Source organism: Chlorocebus sabaeus, chromosome 5 (genome assembly GCF_047675955.1).
Source record: "Chlorocebus sabaeus isolate Y175 chromosome 5, mChlSab1.0.hap1, whole genome shotgun sequence".
Lineage (NCBI taxonomy): Eukaryota > Metazoa > Chordata > Mammalia > Primates > Cercopithecidae > Chlorocebus > Chlorocebus sabaeus.
This window is the reverse complement of record NC_132908.1, coordinates 14,926,669-14,946,050: the sequence shown is the minus strand read 5'-3', so window position 1 is coordinate 14,946,050 and position 19,382 is coordinate 14,926,669. Positions and strand designations below refer to the sequence as shown.

At 47.1% G+C, this 19,382-nt stretch overlaps 1 protein-coding gene across 3 annotated transcripts in view; it reads left to right on the top strand.

The window, feature by feature from the left end:
* The window catches only part of MYH11 (myosin heavy chain 11), a 154,550-nt gene that overhangs the window by 70,502 nt on the left and 64,666 nt on the right, over positions 1–19,382 (top strand). For all 3 annotated transcript variants that reach the window (XM_007986503.3, XM_073015192.1, XM_007986493.3), the window contains exons 6-9: positions 3,953–4,045; positions 7,918–7,981; positions 10,772–10,870; positions 15,094–15,237. In XM_007986503.3, coding sequence (XP_007984694.1) covers positions 3,953–4,045; positions 7,918–7,981; positions 10,772–10,870; positions 15,094–15,237 — 400 coding nt within the window. The remainder of the gene's footprint in view (positions 1–3,952; positions 4,046–7,917; positions 7,982–10,771; positions 10,871–15,093; positions 15,238–19,382) is intronic.

The following is a 19,382-nucleotide window of genomic DNA, read 5'->3' as shown; positions in this document are numbered from 1 at the left end:
CCGTTTTGCGAAATGAGAAAAAGCCCTTTCCTTCTGCAGTGAGGTCTTCCTTCACGTCGGGGCTTCTCAGTGGTGGCACTGATGTCATTTTGGACCAGATAACTCTTTCTTGGAGGGACTTCCCCCATGCCTCGTACAATATTTCACGACATCCCTGGCCTCAACCCACTAGATGCCGATAGCGCCCTTCCCTCCAGTTGTGACAACTAAAAATATCTGTAGACTTGTCAGATGTCCCCTGGGGTGGGACAGTTGCCCTAGATTGAGAAGTGCTCCTTGCAGTGAATCTCTGTAAAGTCCTAGGGGTTAAGGTACATTTTGGGTTCCCTGATTCCTCCACGTGTCCCCCATCCCTGGGATGGAGATGCTGGTATCACTCGGCCCATGGGCTTCAGTGCAATGCCATTTAGTAACTGTGGATAGAGCACCTACTGTGTGCCAGGCACCACTTGGGGTGGGGACCTGGGGACAAGTCTGAGAGATGCTGTTACTCTCTTCTGTGAGCTTCTGGACCTGTGGAAGAGCATGTAGTTGTCAAATAATCCCAGAAATAAACAGATGATGACACAGTATGACTAATGATGAGACAGTATGACTAAGAGCTTGGGAGGAAAAGAAGAGGCGGTTTCTAGGGTCACCCCCTCTAGGGCCCATCCTTCTCCTCCTCCTCGTGTGTCAGCCCCGCCCCATCTGTCCCACAGGAGGGGGCAGGCGGTGGGGCCACCAGGACTGGCCAGCACCTCTGTCTGCAGGTTCGCAGGCGGGAAGATGGTAGGATGGAGATCTGACCACGGTGTGGGGTGTCTCCAGTGTTCGCCATTCCGGATGTCGCTTTAGGCCCCCAGAGGGGACTCTGGGGCAGCCACCATGGCCGGCTTGTCCAGAGGCCCTTGGAGATCTGGAATGGGCGCTTGTTGTGGCTTTGGAGAACTTTCCTTCTCCAAACAGATGCGGGAAACTCAAGATTCAGCATCGTAGAGTTGTCTCTGGCAAGTTGGTTTCTAGCCATAGTGAGTGGGAACAACGGCTCCAAAGGCTGCATGGCAGTTAAAATACAGTTTCCACTGCCTTCCCTTTCCCTAAAGAGTGAAAATAGGACATAATACTTTCTAACAACTCATCTTTATCAAGGGCCTAGTATGTGCTACTTGTTTTGGCTGCATGTGTAAACACATCTCAGGCATTGTCTCACTGGATACTGTTTTAAGGAGCCTAATGTGACCCCATTAATTATGAAAACCTTTGAAATGTCTGGATCTCTAAGAAATTAGAAAAAGGAGGGAATGGCTGAGCATGGGGGCTCATGACTGTAATCTCAGTGCTTTGGGAGGCGAAGGCGGGAGGATGGTCTGAGCCCAGGAGTTCAGGACCTGTCTGGGTGACATAGTGAGGACATAATGAGACCCTGTCTGTACAAAAAAAAAAAAAAAAAAAAAATAGAATTAGCCAGGCATGGTGTGCATGCCTGTAGTCTTAGCTACTTGGGAGGCTGAGGCAGGAGGATCGCCCGAGCCCAGGAGGTTGAGACTGCAGTGAGCTGTGATCGCATCACTGCAGCTAAACAGAGAGAAAAGAAACAGTATCAAGGAAAAGGAGCTGACCTGACTTGTCTGTCTTGGGGACTCCAGGCTGTTTGGGGGGATCAAAGTCATGTATTCTCCAGCCCCTGATGTCCATGTGATGGAAATAACACTGACATTTGTTTTATACTGTGTTGTTCAACCACAGCAAGGCCCATCTTTTGCCTACGTGAGTAACTGAGAGTGTTTTCCTGGTGTGTAGGGGAGGCACGGAGTGAATTTAGATCTGCATGATCCTGTTGCACCCACCGAGTCCCATAGCTGGTGGTAGAAATGGGGTAGGCCCTGGAGTTTCACAACTCAAACAAGTAAATGCACCAAGATACCATCCTGTGGGTGTCTGATGCCAGGGCAGGGTGTGGGGGTGCATTTACCACCCGCTGGACTCCTATTGGAATCCCCAGAGTTGCGCTTCAGCCTGAGATGGATTTCTCCAGTTCAGAATGAACCCCTGCACCCTTCAAAGCATCCACTCCTGCTACCCCTGACTGGAACAACCTAGACAGAGACGTCTGTCCCATCTGGCTGAGTGTCTTAGGACTGTCAGGCACCAAAGCTTCCCTGGCTTAACGGACAGTCAATGGCACAGCTGTGGCATGCCTCCCTCTTCTCTCCCCGCCATCATCCCTAAGTTTCTTCCCCCAGCCCTGTCCCTGGTGCACCAGTGTGTCCTGTGCATGCGTGTGCAGTGCGTGTCTGTCTCTTGCATGCTGGTTGCTTGACTCAAGCCTCCAGAAACCGTCTTGGAGGTTGCGATGCACTAGCTTTGGTGGCGCGGTAAGGCCCCAGCTACGCAACGCATAACCTGGTCCTGCTTGGACCTGTGCATATGAACTCATCTCTAACGCAGAGCTTGTGGGGCTGACATGTGGGTCCCAGCCTAGAAGAAACCCACAGGTGTCTTGCTCGGCTCCCAAAAAGATCATTCAGTCCATCTTAGTTAGACCCCGGGTGACAGTGTTGCAGATCAGAAGGAGAAGTACAGTTCTTATTTGGGATCTGCTCTAGTGTGACCTTGGCCGAGTCAGTTAACTTCTCGGGGCTAGGGTTTCGTCATCTATGAAATGAAGGGTTTGCACCAGGTCCCCCCATTTAAAGCTCTCTTGCCAGGACTTTTCAACCTTACCTGCTAGAATCCCCATTCCAGAAAGGGAGTCTTTTTCAGAGACCATGGAGACCCCAAGTTTATGTGAACGAAAGTGATTCCTTTAGTCATCTTCCCACCAACAAAGAAACACCCACAGCACTCCTCGTAAATTTCCACCAGTCTCAGCTGTGGTGATTCCACTTGTGGCTGAGATTTTTATGCCAATGAGGCTTTTGCTTCATCTTTCTCTGGGAGCTACAAAAAGAAGGATGTGTGGATGAATAAAAACAGAAACAAATAGCAGCTTCCTGCTTTGTCCTGTAGACCAGGTACCCTGATGCCTTCCTGGCATGCCGAGGAGCAAGGAGGAAGCCATGCCCATCGTTGTCCCCTCTAGACACTTTCCCGGCTCCTGTCCAGCCCAGCCCTGCTGCCTGGAAAAATAAGGAAGGGAAGGCAGGAGAGAGATCGAGGAGAAAAACTCCCAGAATCCAGGGCCTGGGGGCTTCGGGGCCCATCTGCAGCCGCTATGTTTTAGGGCTAGGCCAAGAGCAGCTCCTTTGCTTTCCCAGCTTAACTTACCACATTGGCCGTTTCCTGCCATGATTAATCACGTGACCGCGTTTGTGCACATAGCCGGTGGGCTATGTACAGTCTCAGCTGCCTTTAACCTGATGAATGGAGCTCAGGCAACCTGCTTTGAAGCTTTATTCTGCAGTCTGCTAAGAGGATTCCTGGTGGGTTTTGTGCATTCCTTACTTGTCTTCTGTAGGAGACTTCAGAAAACCAGTCCTGAGAAAGGAAAAATTGCAGCTTAAAAAAATTGCACTAAAATAATCAGAAGGAGGATTGTAGTAGTTTAACTTGAAGAAGACTGTTTGTTAAACATGGACAGCAGCACGACTGCCATGTACAGTGGGGCAAGTGGTGCACTGCACAACTCTGTGGGGTACCATTCATCATGATGTAAATGACATCACCAGCATTGTACAAGGCAGTGGCTTCGAGTGGCAGTGATGTTGTAGAGATGAGCAGGCCCTAGTCTTGAAAAAAAGTGACCTTCCTAAAGAGTAGATGTCCTAGCTGTGAGAGAGCCCAGACAGTTGCTTCTTTCCTTCTGAAATCCTCCTTTAAATCTAGACATTAGCATCGGGGTCTAAGAGGAGGTAGGAGATAGGAGAGAACCTGTGGGTTAAGGGCAGAGTTTTGTGACAACATCCATCCAAGGTAGAACTGTCAGGACCTAGGTTGCTTTCTCCAATAACTAGATGTGAATGAATTTTAGGGAGAGCTGGAAAAGCAGCTTCTACAAGCAAACCCGATTCTGGAGGCTTTCGGCAACGCCAAAACAGTCAAGAACGACAACTCCTCACGATTCGTAAGTAGCAAAGCCACACGGGTTTTCCAGAAAAGGTTTGTTGTCATTTCCTGCCTGGGCTGCAGAGTGTTTGTGTGTGGAGGTGGAAGGGGCATCTGACCCTGGAGAGTTGGGCTGTACCTTACAATCTTGCAAGGGCTCCTGCTTCTCACACTCTCATTCATTCGTTCATTCATTTACTGTTCACTCAACAAATACTGGTCGGGTGCGGTAGCTGACACCTGTAATCCCAGCACTTCGGGAGGCTGAGATGGGAGGATCACTTGAGCCCAGGGGTTCTAGACCAGCCTAGGCAACAAAGTGAGACCCCCCCATCTCTATTATTAAAATTTTAAAAATTATTTATTGAGCACGTGCTATGTGCTAGACCCTTATATCCAATACCATTTTATGTAGCAAAACATGAATTGAGTGCCAACTATGTACCAGGCACACACCTTCTCCAAGAAATATTTAGTAAGTACCTACTCTGTGCAATTATTCTGGTAGGCACTTTTACATGTATCACCATTCTCTTTGTTTCTCATTTGCTGTTTTTATTAAGTGCCTGCTGTATACCAGGCACTGAGCGAGGCTCACAGGATTGTGATGAATAGTTCAGGTATGGTTCCAGTCTTCATGAAGCTGGTTCTTCCAATTGAAGAACAGACAGTGAGTGAGGCAGGGGGTACTAGCTTCCCACACACACTCCTCCAGGCTCCAGAGCAAAATGTTTTTACCTGAGCCCAACAGGGGCAGGGGAACTCTGAAAGTGGGTGGTTGACGTTATGTAGACAAAAATGGTTTCATTGTACAAAAGAAGCTGTTGCCTCTCTGTAGGAGGGTCAGAAAGATATTCTAGTGAGAAAAGATGAAAGAAAAATTGCCTCTGCGTTCCAGAAGTAGGGGGTCTCTGAACTGTCGCTCACTGGGATGGGGTCCCGTGAAAGACTTTGCAGAAAGCTGTGCTCTGCTGAGCATATTCACATGGTGGTCCCTGACCCTGCGATCCCCAAGGCCCATTTTAGTAACAAACAATTACACAATGCCTCCTTTCCTCGCCCAAAATTAGAACCATAGATAGTATCACCTCCTACACGGATTAGATGAATACACGTCAGCGTAATGCCCTAACTGTAATGTGAAGAAGAAATAACATAAGACAATTCATTTAAAAAGTGTGCATTTCAGGCCCGGCGAGGTGGCTCATGCCTGTTGTCCCAGTACTTTGGGAGACTGAGGTGGGCAGATCACTTGAGCTCAAGAGTTTGAGACCAGCCTGGGCAACATGGAGAAACCCCATCTCTACAAAAATAAATAAATAAATAAATAAAATAAAGTGCATTTCAGCATGTCAATGCTTGGGCCAGGCCACACCAACAGAAGACACAGTAAGAGACAGACACTTAGGTCTATCCACTGCGACAGCTACAAATACAAGGAAAAGGGTCAAGTTCAGGCACTGATGATGTTGGGATGAGATTTTCCAGAATGGCAACTGACTCTCAGTGAAGCACTGAACCAAAAGCAATCTTCTCTAGAGTCACACAGATGGGATATTCTTATATTACAACAACATTTTAAACACTTTTTAATGCTTTTATTTAAAAGCATGAAAATCTAGGCTGGGCACAGAGTGGCTCACACCTGTAAACCCAGCACTTTGGGAGGCTGAGGTGGGAAGATCACCTGAGGTCAGGAGTTTGAGACCAGCCTGGCCAACCTGGTGAAACCCTGTCTCTATTAAAAATGCAAAACTTAGCTAGGCGTGGTGACACACCCCTCTATTCCCAGCTACTTGGGAGGCTGAGGTGGGAGAATCACTTGAACCTGAGGAGACGGAGGTTGCAGCGAGCCAAAGTCACACCACTGCACTCCAACCTGGGTGACAGAGTGAGACTCCGTCTCAAAAAAAAAAAAAAAAAAAAAAAAAAAGCATAAAAATCTAAAGGCGTAAAGGTTAGGTTCTAAGTCTAGCTAATTACAGATTTTTACCTTCATGAGTGTCAGGTGAGACATTGTAAGAGTCATAAGGGATATAGACAAGGATTGGCGTCAGAGACTCTCCTGGTCATTGCAGGACTCCCAAAATATCCTTGGCCCCACTGTTCACTAACAACAGTGGCCCCCGCCATCATGTGACAAGCCAAATAATCTCTTCTACTGATTTCCAAAATCTCCATAGCAGATGTGCCGCCTCCACTGAGAAGCACTGCGTTTGCGTGTTGCAATTCAGTGCAATGTTTCTAGCCCCATCATAAATGGAAGTATAAGTACAAGACAAATCCCTAAAGACATCCTCCACTCACTGGTGTCCCTGCCATCTTGCGAAGGAGAGTGAAGAAAGGAGCCTGGGCCTTGCCTGTGACCAGCCGGCTCTCCCTGGCTCCATCTGGGATATGGTCATCCCAAATCATTCTACCGCATGTTTCCCGATGGGGAAAGTTTAAAGGTTTTGTCAAGGACTGAGAAAGCCTAGGCGATGGTGTCCACACACGCCAACACTTCCCACCACATTATGTCATGGTGGAGGAAATGGATGAAATCCTGTCTCGCCTATTGAGGAAACAGGAAAAGGGTGGATGCCAACAGATGGAGGATTGGATTCCATCCTTGGTTTCATGGCTTAGCTGAGGCAGGTAGATAGGGCCATCTTTGGAGATACTTGTTGAGCCTCTAGGGCCAGGGACATGACCCATTCCTGCCTAAAGGGCATCCTACACAGGGCCTGCTTGGGCATTGTGGCCAGTGCGTACTTACCTGTCCCACAGAGAAGGTTTCATCCATAGTTGGATGATGTGGGTGCAGCTTGCTTTGGAGCAGGATGGGGTTTGGGGAGGGAGTCCTTTCCAGCCCCTGAATATGGAAAAACCTTCCTTCTGCTTAGGGCTCTACCTCTCAGGAGCAATGTCATGTTGGACAGTCACTTGATCTTTCTTAGTCTTAGTTTTCCCAGCTTTACAATGGGGATAGTGGGCTGGGTGTGGTAGTTTACTCCTGTAATCCCAGCACTTTGGGAGGCTGAGATGGGAGAATCACTTGAGTGCAGGAATCTGAGACCAACCTGGGCACCATGGTGAGATCCTATCTGTACAAAAATTTTTTTTAAATTAGTTGGGTATGGTGGTGCATGCCTGTAGTCCTAGGTGATTGGGAGGCTGAGGTCATGGGGAAAAGGGGATTGCTTAAGCCTAGGAGTTCAAGGTTACAGTGAGCTGTGATTTCACCCCTGCACTCCAGCCTGGGTGACAGAGCAAGACCTTGTCTCCAATAAATAATTTTTTTAAAAAATGGGGATAGCCGGCTGGGCGCGGTGGCTCACGCCTGTAATCCCAGCACTTTGTGAGGCCGAGGCGGGTGGATCACGAGGTCAGGAGATGGAGACCATCCTGGCTAACATGGTGAAACCCCGTCTCTACTAAAAATACAAAAAAGTAGCCGGGCGTGGTGGCGGGTGCCTGTAGTCCCAGCTACTTGGGAGGCTGAGGCAGGAGAATGGCATGAACCCGAAGGCGGAGCTTGCAGTGAGCTGAGATCATGCCACTGCACTCCAGCCTGGGTGACAGAGCGAGACTCCATCTCAAAAAAAAAAAAAAAAAAAAAAAAAAAAAAAAAAAAATGGGGATAGCCATGATGGACTATGGTCATTGCAAGAGCCAAATGAAATTGATCTGTGAACATGTTTTACACGTTCTGTTGCTGTCAGGCCTGGGGTGGTCTCAGCTCAGCAGATGTTGGTTCTGCTTGATGAGTTGACCCGTGGGGTTCTGAGTGTTCACAGGAATGCCCCCACCCCCCCATCCTCTGTAACATCTCCCTCCTGCTTGCCCACAGCCTGGGGTTAAAGGCTGAAGTTGGGCAGCAAAGCCTGAACTGTGTTTTCCTGTTGGCAGGGCAAATTCATCCGCATCAACTTCGACGTCACAGGTTACATCGTGGGAGCCAACATTGAGACCTGTATCCTTTCCCGGAGCCTGGGCCAAACGGGCACCCTTGCCCCCTACCAACCTCCAGCCCAGAGGCTGGGAGAGTCCAGGGGCCACCCCTGTCTTTCCAGCCTCTTAGGTTTCTTCCAGAACAAATCTCCCCTTAACAGCAGGCATTGTGGTGCAGTGGTTACACATGTGTGGACCGGACCCCTGGTTTGAACCCCAAAGAAGCAGCCTAGCCTGCATGTGATGCTCGAATGACCTGTCCCTTAGCTGACTGACCTTGGGCTGGTTACTCCACCTGTCTGTGCCTCATCAGCAAAATGGGGATGATAATGAATGGTACCTGCCTCATAGAAATGTGAGAATAGAGTGAGTGAACTGATATAAAGCTCTAGGCACCATGCAAGGTACAGAGTAAGGGCTGGCTACGTAGTGTCTCTTGTATGATCTTCACTTCATTCTTACTCAGCCATTGTCCCGGGCCAAATTCTGTTATCCTTTTAGAGACTTGGTCTGTGATGGGCTCCACTTCTTAGGTAGGAAATCAATAAAAACAGAGTTTACCCAGAAGAACGCTGATGTCGCAAGGAACGAGTAGAGTGTGTCTTTCATGAATCTGAGTGGTGAAGTGGAGCCAAGTTAGAAATATCTGGACGTGGGGGAACAACCAGGTCTAGAGTTCAGTGACTGATCAGCCTCAGGAGCTTTGCAGGCGGCCCTAGGGCTCAAGGGTATCATGTGTTCACAGCTTCTTGCAGACCACGTGCTTGGCAATGAATAGGGCCTGGGGGGGCAACTTAGCTTCTTTCTGCACCTGAGGTCTGCTGGCAGCACCTAGCGGTCCCATTTGTCCACGTTACATGCCCTGGATAAGAGGGTGGGTTGTGGAGTGGCCTCCTCTCCACTGCACTTGTCTAAGCTGCGGGGATTTGGGAAAACCACTGAAGCTCTCTCAGTTTTGCCTCAGTAAAATGGGGGTGATCGCACCTACTTTGTGGAGCTGGTGCAGTGATTAAATGAAATAATTTGCATAATAGTATGCATAGCCCTTGGCACGGGGCGGGGCCCAAAGTGAGCATCTCATAGGTGGTGGCTGTTGTGTTACTGCTAACCTTTGGTATGTTTCTACTTTAATCTGCCCAAACCAGCCAGGATTCCTGTCCTGCAGCTGGGAGGGCTGCCAGGCTTCGGTCAAGCCCAGAGCCAGGTCCGTCTTGTCCTGCAGCCTTGCACACACCTCTCAGTAGTTCATTTCCTGTGTTTAGAGCGAGCCCCAGGCATAGCGCTGTCCTTCAGGCCTCAGCCTTTCTTTCAGATCAGTGGTTCTGAAAGTTTGTTTCCCAAACCAGCAGCATCAGCATCACCTGGGAGCTCTTTAGAAACACACATCTCAGCCGGGCACGGTGGCTCATGCCTGTAATCCCAGCACTTTGGGAGGCCGAGGCGGGCAGATCACTTGAGGTCAGGAGTTCGAGACCAGCCTGGCCAATATGGTGAAACCCTGTCTCTACTAAAACTACAAAATTAGCCAGGCGTGGTGGCATGCGCCTGTAGTCCCAGCTACTCAGGAGGCTGAGGCAGGAGAATTGCTTGAAGCTGGGAGGCAGAGGTTGCAGTGAGACAAGATTGCACCACTGCACTCCAGCCTGGGTGACAGAGCGAGACTCTGGCTCAAACATATATGTGTGTGTGTTTCTGTGTGTGTGTATACGTGTGTATATATTGTGTACAATACATGTATACACGTGTGTGTATACGTGTGTATACATTGTATATATACATACATGTATACACACACGTGCGTACACACACACACATATATATATGAAATGCACACCTTAGGCCCTGCCCCAGGTCTGCTGAATCACATGTTGGAAGGTGGAGCCCAGCCAGCTGGGTTTGAATAAACCCTCTAGGAATTTTGGCGCACCATGAGGAAGTCTGAGAACCACTGCTTTCCAGCTGGGACACGGGCTGTGGTAGCCCAGGCACTGCTAGCTGGGTTAAGGACTTGAAGAAGACAAGGTCTGCTCATCCAGCCCCATCATCCCGCAGCATCACACTTACTGCTGTGGAAATCCACCCAGTACAGTCGCCCAGCCTCCCAGCTGTCCTCTTCCATCACCCTGGACCCTGGGATCTCCATGCCACCCTCACCTGCCCTCCCCTCTGCTGTCCCTCCTGCCACCCTCCATGGCAGAGCAGCTCTCCTGAAATTAATTAGTATAGCGTGTTTACAGTCTCTCTCCGCTCCGTCCCTTCAGACCCCACTCTTGGAACAGAGGGCCTGGAAGACAGCTTTGCCACTTGCTAGCTGTATGATCTTGAGAAAGGACCTCCCTTCTCTGAACCCCCCTTAATGAAAACACCAATAATAGTTGCACTTACTTCCTAGCATACTTTGTGAGGCTACAGTGAGACAATTTATATCAATCATTTCACATGGCAATGAATCATAAATCACAGAGGGTGTCATTATTTGCATTCTGTAATGTCTGAAGACAGCTCACTTTAAAGAAGATTTGCTGGTGATGGCTGTTAGGGGAACATCTCATTGCCATTAGCATCTTCCTGGGGTCTTTCTATGCTTTGTCTTTTCACTCTATTCCCCTCCCTTCTTTCTGCATCTGAGGTCTGCTGGCAGCACCCAGTGGTTCCATTTGTCCACAGGGGTGATGGTCAAAGTTAGACATTACCGATCCCTGGGGCGGAACTGGAAAGTCTTCCTGTGTGAATTGAGTGTGATAGGGATGGAGGTGGAAGACCGGAAGAACATCCGCAGTATCCCCAGAATCCCTAACTCCCTCCAAACCAGATCTGCTAGAAAAATCACGGGCAATTCGCCAAGCCAGAGACGAGAGGACGTTCCACATCTTTTACTACATGATTGCTGGAGCCAAGGAGAAGATGAAAAGTAAGTGACTAGCAATGACGTTTGATTGGATGGCTTGAGCCTTCCCTTTCATCAGAATCCGAGGTTAAGGGATTGGCTATTAAAACAGTCTCAGATCCTGCCAGAAAGGACCATGTCTGTGAGTGACAGATGAGCAGTTCATCTCCTCCCAGTGAGTGAGTGTGGCTTTTGTTCAGTCATTCTCATCCACCTACTATGTGACATAGTAGCCATCAACTCCAATGAGACATTAGATCATTAATGATTCATGTCTAATTAGACCAGAGAGCATCAAGTCCAACTAGACACAGTCTGTGCCTTCAAGGAAAGGGAGAAACATTTGCTTTACTTGCCAATTTATAAAACTTGCAAGTGTAAAAGATGCATTCTGGTTTTGTAAGGAATTTGCAGGGCCGGCGGGGCTAAGCACTTTTCATTATACATGTTTTGCCAGTGACTTTGTAGAACAGGGGTCAAAACTTTTTCTGTAAAAGGCCAGATAATAAATCTTTTGGCTTTGCAGGCCACACGGCTTCTGTCACAGCTATTCAACTCTGCCACTGTAATGCAAAAGCAGCCACAGGCAACACATAAACCAGTGAGCGCAGGTAACACATAAACCAATGAGCACAGGCAACACATAAACCAGTGAGTGCAGATGCATCACTGTGTTACAATAAAACTTTATTTACAAAAACAGTCAGTGTGCAGAAGTTTGCCAACCTCTATTGTAGGGAAAAATGTTTTTTATGTAAATACAATACACTGTACACCAGACTCCAGTAGGAAGTTATGAGTTCAGTTCTGGACATGCAGTTGTTTGCTAACTCCTAAAAATATATACAAATCACATAGCTTAAAAAAGGAATGGATCAGTCACTACCTGTACATGGTAGAGGCTACATATTAGTAATAAGTTTTAAGTCTGAAATTTTATGGGAACAATACAGACTTTGCTTTCCATCTCTTTTGTGGCCCGAGTGTAGTTATTTTGGTTAAGACAGTTACCAAAAGGATCTGTGTGAGCTCAGAACTTCACTGTGTCGGAGTGTATTGCAGAGCTCAGCTACGGGGCTGGCATTTTCCATTATTTAAATTTCCAGGGTGGGGCGCAGTGGCTCATGCCTGTAATCCCACACTTTGGGAGGCAGAGGCGGGCGGATTACCTAAGGTCAGGAGTTTGAGACCAGCTTGGCCAAGATAGTGAAACCCTGTCTCCCCAAAAATACAAAAATTAGCCAGGTGTGGGGACTGGTGCCTGTAATCCCAGCTACTCGGGAGGCTGAGGCAGGAGAATCGCTTGAACCTAGAAGGTAGAGGTTGCAGTGAGCTGAGATTGCACCACTGCACTCCAGCCTGGGTGACAGAGTGAGACTCTGTCTCAAAAAAATAAAAATAAGTTTCCTTAATGGCTGGCTTTCTGGAACATAGGATATGAGGTGGAGCAATTTTTGGTAAAGGGGACATGCTGAATGTATGTTATACACCAGCAAACATGGTACATTAGCAGTTACAGTGCAGGACCCTGTGGAATAGGCCAGGTAAACATATTGACATTCCTCTTCCTTTTATTTGGCACCAAAGAAAACAGTTTGGTTGTCCGGTAACTTGGGTTCCAGTTTTGTGCTTTGCCCCTGGTCTTCCAGAAATGGGCAAGTATAGGACTCACAACTAAATTCCCAGGCACCCTTTGTATTCTAGATGATAGAGCTGGAAAGATGTTGGGCTTTTAGAGAGAACCAAATATTCCTAAAAGCATCCAAACTCGGGATAATGAAGTCTTGGCAAAGACCTCAATCCTCGTGACTTGAATCAGGCATTTCAAGTTAATCCAAAAGTTTGAGTTAACTCTTGGGTCAATTTAACCTCGAGTTTATCAAGCAGCTTTCAAGTGACTTGACCCATAAAAGACCTTTATTTTAAAAGAAAAATATCTTGCTGACGTCTTTCCAAAAGTATAACCAAATCCAACCTAATTAAAGATTGATCTGGAAGAGGATCCTTGATGTATTGGAAGGTATAATAAAAGCAAATGGTGCAGGAGAAAGAAAGGCAATTATAAAGTTGGGGGTCGGGGAGAAACCGAACAACAACAAAGGAAATGTAATCATAGGATACAGTTTTACAGAGAATATCTAATTCATGTCATAATATACACAGGGAGTTGGCAAACTGTTTTCACTAAAGGATCAGTAGTAAACGTTTTAGACTTTAAGGACCAGATGGCCTCTGTTGCAACTACTAGCTCTGTTGCCTAGTGAGAAAGCAGCCGTGAGAAATAAACAAGGACATCAGAGCGGCTGTGTTGCAATAAAACTTTATTTACACAAACAACAGGGGACCGGATTTGCCAACCCATGATATAAGCCTTATGTATTAATTCAACTAAAAATAGCTGGAGGTGGCTGGGCACAGTGGCTCACACCTGTAATCCCAGCACTTTGGGAAGCTGAGACGGGTGGATCACCTGATGTCAGGAGTTTGAGACTAGCCTAGCCAACATGGTGAAATCCCATCTCTACTAAAAATACAACAAATTAGCTAGGTGTGTTAGTGGGTGCCTGTAATCCCAGCTACTCGAGAGGCAGGACAATTGCTTAAACCCGGGAGGCAGAGGTTGCAGTGAGCCAAGATCGCACCACTGCACTCCAGCCTGGGCAACAAGAGTGAAACTCCCTCTCAAAAAAAAAAAAAAAAAAAAAAAAGCTGGGAGAAAGGAAAGGTAGTATAAGAAAGCTCCATGTTTGCCTGCCGTAGCAGGAAGTCACTAGATACTATCTAAACTTGACAAATCGCTTATTACAGCGATTGTGCTTTGCCTCTGGTCTTTCAATAGGCCAAAAGCGCCTATTTTGGCACTGAGGACTGGTTTCCTGGAAGAAAATTTTTCCACAGATTGGGTGGGCAGGGTGGCAGGGATGGTTTCGGGATGATTCAAGTGTATTACATTTACTGTGCACTTTATTATTACATTGTAATATGTAATGAAATAATTATACTACTCACCGTCATGTAGAATCATTGGAAGCTTGTTTTCCTGCGGTCTCATCGAGGGGTGATGGGGGACAGTGACACATTATCAGGCATTAGAGTCTTATAAGGAGCACACAGGCACGGTTCTCGATAGGGTTTGCGCTCCTATGAGAATCTAACGCTGCCGCCGATCTGATGGGAAACCGAACTTAGGCAGTGACGCAAGCGATGGGCAGCGGCTGTAAATACAGATGATGCTTTACTCGCTCACCTGCTGCTCACCTCCTGCTGCGTGGCCCAGTTCCTAACATGGACCGGTACTGGTCTATGGCCTGTGGGTTGGGGAACCCTTGGCCTATTATATATAATACATAATGGTATATACATTATAATGGGCTAGTATATATAGCAAGCCTATTCTACAGAGAGAGAGTGATAACTGCCAGAAAAAAAGCAGCTAAAAGAGCTAAAAAGCAGGTATTACGGAGTAAGGTAGGAGTTGGAGAAGGGATGTGACTGGTGAATGCTATTTTTCTTTATAAACCTTTAGTAGTCATTGATTTTTAAAACTCATGTGCCTGTTTGAATTTGATAAAAATTTTATAAATAGATGAATAAGGCCAGGTGTGGTGGCTCACGTCTGTAATCCCAGAACTTTGAGAGGTCGAGATGGGTGGATCACCTGAGGTCAGGAGTTCAAGACTAGTGTGGTCAACATGGTGAAACCCCATCTGTACTAAAAACACAAAAATTAGCCAGGCATGGTGGCGGGCGCCTGTAATCCCAGCTACTCAGGAGGTTGAGGCAGGAGAATCACTTGAATCTGGGAGGAGGAGGTTGCAGTGAACTGAGATCACACCACTGCACTCTAGCCTGGATAACAGAGTAAGACTCCGTCTCAAAAAAAAAAAAAAAAAAAAAAAAAAAAAAAAATGAGTAAAGGTCAATCTAACTCTTCTGACAACTTTGTCTCTGAAGGCAGGGTGCCTCTGGACAATTGAGGTAAAGGCATTCCTCCCTCCAGGTAGATGGCAGAACCAAGGCTGGATATCAGCTGCAGTTGCTGGAGCAGTGCACAACCTACACCACTGTGCAAGGCTGGCAGTGGTTGGTATGGTTGTCTACATGATGATCCATGAGGGTTTTAAACGGTCCAAGCCTTGAGAAAGGGAAAGGAATTATGATGGCCCAGACCCTTGACCAGATCTCCATCTCATGTTGAAATTAGAAGCGTGTCTTGTTGACCCTGAGCCCTCTTCCTCTCCTTCTAGGTGACTTGCTTTTGGAGGGCTTCAACAACTACACCTTCCTCTCCAATGGCTTTGTGCCCATCCCAGCAGCCCAGGATGATGAGATGTTCCAGGAAACCTTGGAGGCCATGGCGATCATGGGTTTCAGTGAGGAGGAGCAGCTATGTAAGCCTCACACCTTGAATCTAGAGGGTAGCCTGCCTGGGTACCAATGGAACCTGTTAAGAATTCTTCTCTGGTCAGGACAGATTTCTGCTCTCTGAATTCCCCACTTTCCATTAAAAAAGAAAAAAAGGAGGAAAATTAATTTCATTCTAGGTGGTTTGTTTGTGTTTTGTGTTGTAGAAAAGTGGCTGTATAACTAGGACTCTTTTCATTGCAAGTAACCCAAGTTGGCTTAAACCAAAGGGAAAGTGACTAACTCACAATGTTGAAAAGTTCAGAGAGGTTGGGCGCAGTGGCTCAGGCCTGTAAACTCAGCGCTTTGGGAGGCCAAGGTGGGCAGATCACTTTAGGTCAGGAGTTCGAGACCAACCTGGTCCATATGGTGAAACCCTGTCTCTACTAAAAATACAAAAAAAATTAGCCAGGGATGGTGGTGCACACTTGTAGTCCTAGCTACTCGGGAGGCTGAGGTGGGAGGATTGCTTGAACCCAGAAGGCAGAGGTTGCAGTGACCCAAGATCATGCCACTCCACTCCAGCTTGGAAGATGGAGCTAGACTCCATCTCAAAAAAAAAAAAAAAAAAAAGTTCAGGAATTCAAGCTTCAGGTATAGTGAGATCTAGGTGCTCAAAAGATGTTTCTAGAACCTAATTTGTCTTCTATCTCTCTCTTGACTACAATGTCTCTCTATAGGATGCAGTTTGTTGACAACGACATGGCTGGATTCCAGCCCTTAAATTCTTTGAGTTTATGTCTAAAGAACAGAGTAGATTCCCAGCTTAACTTCCTGAATGGAGTGTCATTGACTCTGATTGGTTGATATGCACATTCCTGAGCTATGCAGCATAGGCAGGGTTGTGGAAAGCACAGGGTGATTTCATTACGGTCCCTAAGAATGGATTCTTGGAGCTGAAGATAAAGATGTTGGCCTCATCAGGAACATGTGGGCAGAGTTTAGGGGAGGGAGAGTGATCAAAGCAGTGGTTTTACTCAGGCTCTTCCTGGAGGGGTTGCTCTAGTGATCGATTGATATTGATCAAAATCACCCAACCAATGGCCAAGAAACATGCTGGGTCTTGAGAACACGACAGCTCAGAAAGAAATTCTTGGTCAGGACACTGTGTTTCCAGAAACACTTTTCCTTCTGGGTTAGATGTGCCTCAGTGTTCAAGGTTAATCTCTTTGGGGAATACCAGGACAGAATTGTGGAAAGTTTCCCCTCCTTCCCACGCCTACGCCCGTTTGGAGCCGCAGAATAGCACTGAGGTTGCTGAAATGCTACATTTGGGGAGGGGCAGCTCCTCCGAAGATAACTTGGGGTCTAGAAAAATAAGACTCTATGGGTCAGTTGACAAATGGGTGGTGTGTGTGGGTCTCGGCCAGGGTCCCACATCAGAATCTAGTGCTGATAGCTTCCTTGTCTGAATGACATAGGCTCTCCAAGAATGATTCATTTTATTTAGGATGGGTTCGGTTTTGCTTCTGATCTTGCTTTTAAATAACAATGAACAATGGTTAAGTATTTGCTGTGTGCCAGACATTTACTAAATCCTTTTTTCTTAATGTACTAGACTGTTCAGTATAGTTTTATTTAAATAATAAAAAGCCGGAACAGGCTGGGCACAGTGGCTCATGCCTGTAATCCCAGCATTTTGAGACCCTGAGGCAGGAGGATTGCTTGAGCCCAGGAGTTCGAGACCAGCCTGGACAACATAGTGAGACTCTGTCTCTACAAAAAAATAAAGAAAACAGAAAAAAAAAAACTGGAACAAACTAAAATAGGTTGATTGATATAGAGTTTATTAAATTATTGTCTATTCTTGTGAAAGAAAACAATGAGATCATTTAAATTGTGTTTTGGGGCCGGGCGCAGTGGCTCACGCCTGTAATCCCAGCACTTTGGGAGGCCGAGACGGGCGGATCATGAGGTCAGGAGATCGAGACCATCCTGGCTAACACGGTGAAACCCCGTCTCTACTAAAAATAGAAAAAAACTAGCCGGGCATAGTGGTGGGCGCCTGTAGTCCCAGCTACTCGGGAGGCTGAGGCAGGAGAATGCCATGAACCAGGAAGACGGAGCTTGCAGTGAGTCGCAATCGCACCACCACACTCCAGCCTGGGCGACTGAGCAAGACTCCATCTCAAAAATAATAATAATAATAATAATAATTATAATTATAAATAAATAAATTGTGTTTTGTTGGGCATGGTGGCTCACGCCTGTAATTCCAGCACTTTGAGAGACCAAGGCAGGCAAATTACTTGAGGTCGAGTTCGAGACCAACCTGGGTAACATGGCAAGACTCCTTCTCTACAAATAATACAAAAAATTAACCGGGTGTGGTGGTGCACATCTGTAGCTCCAGCTACTTGGGGGACTGAGGCAGGAAGATCACTTGAGCCCAGGAGGTCAAAGCTGCAGTGAGCTGAGATCACGCCACTCTGTCACCTAGGCTGGAGTACAGTGGCGCAATCTCAGCTCCCTGCACCCCCTGCCTTGCAGGCTCAAGCAGTCCTCCCACCTCAGCCTCTCAAGTCATGGAGACTACAGGCATGTGCTACCATGCCTGGCTAATTTTTCATTTTAGGGTTTTTTTGTTTTGTTTTGTTTGAGATGGAGCCTCGCTATTGTCACCCAGGCTGGAGTGCAGTGGCACGAACTCGGCTCACTGCAACCTCTGCCTCCCGGGTTCAAGCAATTCTCCTGGCTCAGCCTCCCGAGTAGCTGGGATTACAGGCACCTACCACCATGCCCCACTAATTTTTTGTGTATTTTTAGTGGAGACTGGGTCTCACCGTGTTGGCCAGGCTGGTTTTAAACTCCTGACCTCAGATGATCCACGCGCCTTGGCCTCCCAAATTGCTGGGATTGCAGGCGTGAGCCACCATGCCTGACCTGGGGTTTTTTTGTTTTGGTTTGTTTTGGTTTTTGGAGGGGTGAGTAGAGACAAGGCTTCACCATGTTATCCAGTATTCTCTAGTCTAGAACTCTGGGGCTCAAACAATCAGCCCGCCTTGGCCTCCCAAAGTGCTGGGATTACAGGAGTGAGCCATCATGCCCAGCCCCCAGTGTTCTCAGTGTACATTGGCACTTGCCAGTTTCTGCTTTAACCACAGAGACCAGATCCCAGGCCCAGCACCTTCGGCAGGACCAAGCATCTAGCTAGAATTTGGTAATATTGTTTTCCTTGTATTTATATTTATAATTGCCATCTATTTATGGCAAGTGAAGATTATTTTTCACTTAAGATAGAGAAAATTTTCCATTAAAATACATGTAAGGAAAGAGAAGGAGATAAATTTAAAGAAAATGGTTAAGCAAATAATGAAGCAGATGGTACACAGAGCAAGCATTCAGATGATGGCATGCAAATGACCAGCTCTCATGGGAACCAACTTAGTCCCAAATGTACACCAACCCCATTTATAAACCAAGAGCTCCTTCCAAACCCTCCATTAAGGGGCCTGTGGAGAAGTGGGTGGGTCAGGCTCCAGGCTGGAGCTTCTTGAGGCTCCAAGTGACCAGGGGAGACCAGGATTTTCCCCACCACATTTGGTTCTACAACCTTGAACTCCTGGGCTCAAGATACCCTCATGCACCACCATGCCTGGCTAATTTTTGTTGTTTTTTGTTGTTGTTGTTGTTGTTGTTTTGTTAGATGGAGTCTCACTCTGTCACCCAGGCTGGAGTGCAGTGGCTCGATCTTGGCTCACTGCAAGCTCCGCCTCCCAGGTTCACCCCATTCACCCACCTCAGCCTCCAAGTAGCTGGGACTACAGGTGCCCACCACCACCCCTGGCTAATTTTGTTTTTGTATTTTTAGTAGAGACGGGGTTTCACCATATTAACAAGGATGGTATCGATCTCCTGACCTTGTGATCTACCCACCTCAGCCTCCCAAAGTGCTGGGATTACAGGTGTGAGCCACCACACCCAGCCCATGCCTGGCTAATTTTTTAATTTTTTGTAGAGACAGGGTCTTGCTATGTTGTCCAGGCTGGCCTTGAACTCCTAGCCTCAAGCAATCCACCTGCCTCAGCCTCCCAAATCCTTGGGATTACAGCCATGAGCCACCATGCCTGGCCTGGTTAAACTGTTTCTAACATATTAGAAAAAAAACCTAATTTTTAAGATAAAAAATAAA